Source organism: Lolium perenne, chromosome 7 (assembly GCF_019359855.2).
Source record: "Lolium perenne isolate Kyuss_39 chromosome 7, Kyuss_2.0, whole genome shotgun sequence".
Taxonomy (NCBI): Eukaryota; Viridiplantae; Streptophyta; class Magnoliopsida; order Poales; family Poaceae; genus Lolium; species Lolium perenne.
This window is the reverse complement of record NC_067250.2, coordinates 206389048-206390598: the sequence shown is the minus strand read 5'-3', so window position 1 is coordinate 206390598 and position 1551 is coordinate 206389048. Positions and strand designations below refer to the sequence as shown.

The 1551-nt window shown below is 57.1% G+C and overlaps 1 protein-coding gene across 1 annotated transcript; it reads right to left on the bottom strand.

Annotated features, from left to right (window-relative positions):
- Positions 1-327: 327 nt before the first annotated feature.
- Positions 328-1337, bottom strand: LOC127315619 (uncharacterized). The gene has a single exon (XM_051346091.1). The coding sequence runs from the start codon at positions 1335-1337 to the stop codon at positions 432-434; it is 906 nt and encodes a 301-aa protein (XP_051202051.1). The 3' UTR covers positions 328-431.
- Between the last annotated feature and the right edge of the window lie 214 nt (positions 1338-1551).

The following is a 1551-nucleotide window of genomic DNA, read 5'->3' as shown; positions in this document are numbered from 1 at the left end:
TAATGTATAGACATATCCAAATTTAGACGAACATTCAACATCCTTTTATGGACGGAGGGAGTACTGTTCTTGCCGCCAGCCGTCTCATGTAAATAAGCATCAGAAAGAAATTAAGAAACACAAGTATCGTGATGCTAGCTAGCTAGACTTTAGGACAGCGGCCCGGTTTTTAATATGACATGCTGATGAAATTCATCTGTCTTTTTCTCTATGCTTTTCCTATCTCAAGGAGTATATTGGACGCCTGCATTTGCAAAAATGGCCATCCATCAGTAGTTTTGAAGATGACAAGTCATGTGTCTTTCTGAAGTTCAGTGAAATCCTCTCTGAATCGAAATGCAACCATCTGCAGTTTGATTGATACTTCTTGCAGGGAATCATTTTACACGCTCTGAAATTTGAAGCAGGATCAGGAACTCCACTAGAATCCTTCATTTGTTGCCATTGTATGGCCTCCACACATCAACATACTGGCGCAGCTGCAGCGGCAACCTAGCCTTCCACGCCGCAGCGGCGTCCTCTGGCGCGCCGACCGCCGGCCCGGTCATGGCGACCCAACTTTCATCCACATCCATCATGGCGACCATCCCGTCCCCGAACGCTGCAGCCATCGCCCGCAGCGTCGCATCCTTCACGGCCTCGCCGTCCCTCCCCTCCTCCTCCGCCTCCACGCAGCCCCCGCCGCAGTTCACCATGACCGTCCCTCCGCGCGCCACCATCCCGCCTATCCGGCGCCACGTGTCCGCTTCCTGGAGCTCCGGCAGCACGCTTCCGTTGGCGAACAGATCCACCAGCACGCCGCCGAAGCCTCCCGGCACGGCCTCGGCCTCCAGCGCGTCGCCGACGTGGACGACCAGCCTCTCGGCGTGGCGCTTCTCGAGGTCGGCGAGGCCGAAGAAGTCCCGCGCGACGGCTATGACGGAGGGGTCGAGCTCCCAGCCGTGGACGGACAGGTCCGGGTAGAAGTGGAGGAGGGCGCGGGCGGCGGAGCCTGCGCCGAAGCCGAGGACGGCGAGGGATGGGCGCGGGAGGAGGGGCGGGAGGGCGGCGAAGACGTCCAGGTAGGTCCGGGTGAGCGGGCAGCGAGGGAAGGAGACGGAGTGGATGTTGCCGGGGCCGTCGAGGAGGAGGAGGCGGGCGCCGGCGAGGGGGTGCCCGGTGGCACGGCGGGAGACGTCGGCAACGCGGATGTGGTTGTGCGGCGTGCGGAGGTCGGCGACGAGCTGAAGCTCCTCCGGGAGGGGGTCGGTTCTTGCAGCGGAGGCACGTGTGGTGGCGGTGAAGTGGAGACGGAGGATAGGAGGTCCCGGAACTGGAACAGCGACCAGGAATGCCATCGTTGTCAGGCCAGCTAGCACTTGTTTTTTCAGTGCTTCTACCGCTGCAAAGCGTTCTTGTGCTAACGTGCTAGAAAAATAAGTAAATAATTGACTATTTTTTTTTAAAGTGAGAACCATTTGGCGAGCTTTATGGATTAGGGAACCAGTTACATTGTTTATCAGATCACGCAATACTCGCTTTATTTCGATGAATATAGCCTTATATTTTTTC

Bases quoted from the DNA above. Each gene is read 5' to 3' on its own strand.
- LOC127315619 (XM_051346091.1), bottom strand. From the start codon at position 1,337: ATGGCATTCCTGGTCGCTGTTCCAGTTCCGGGACCTCCTATCCTCCGT.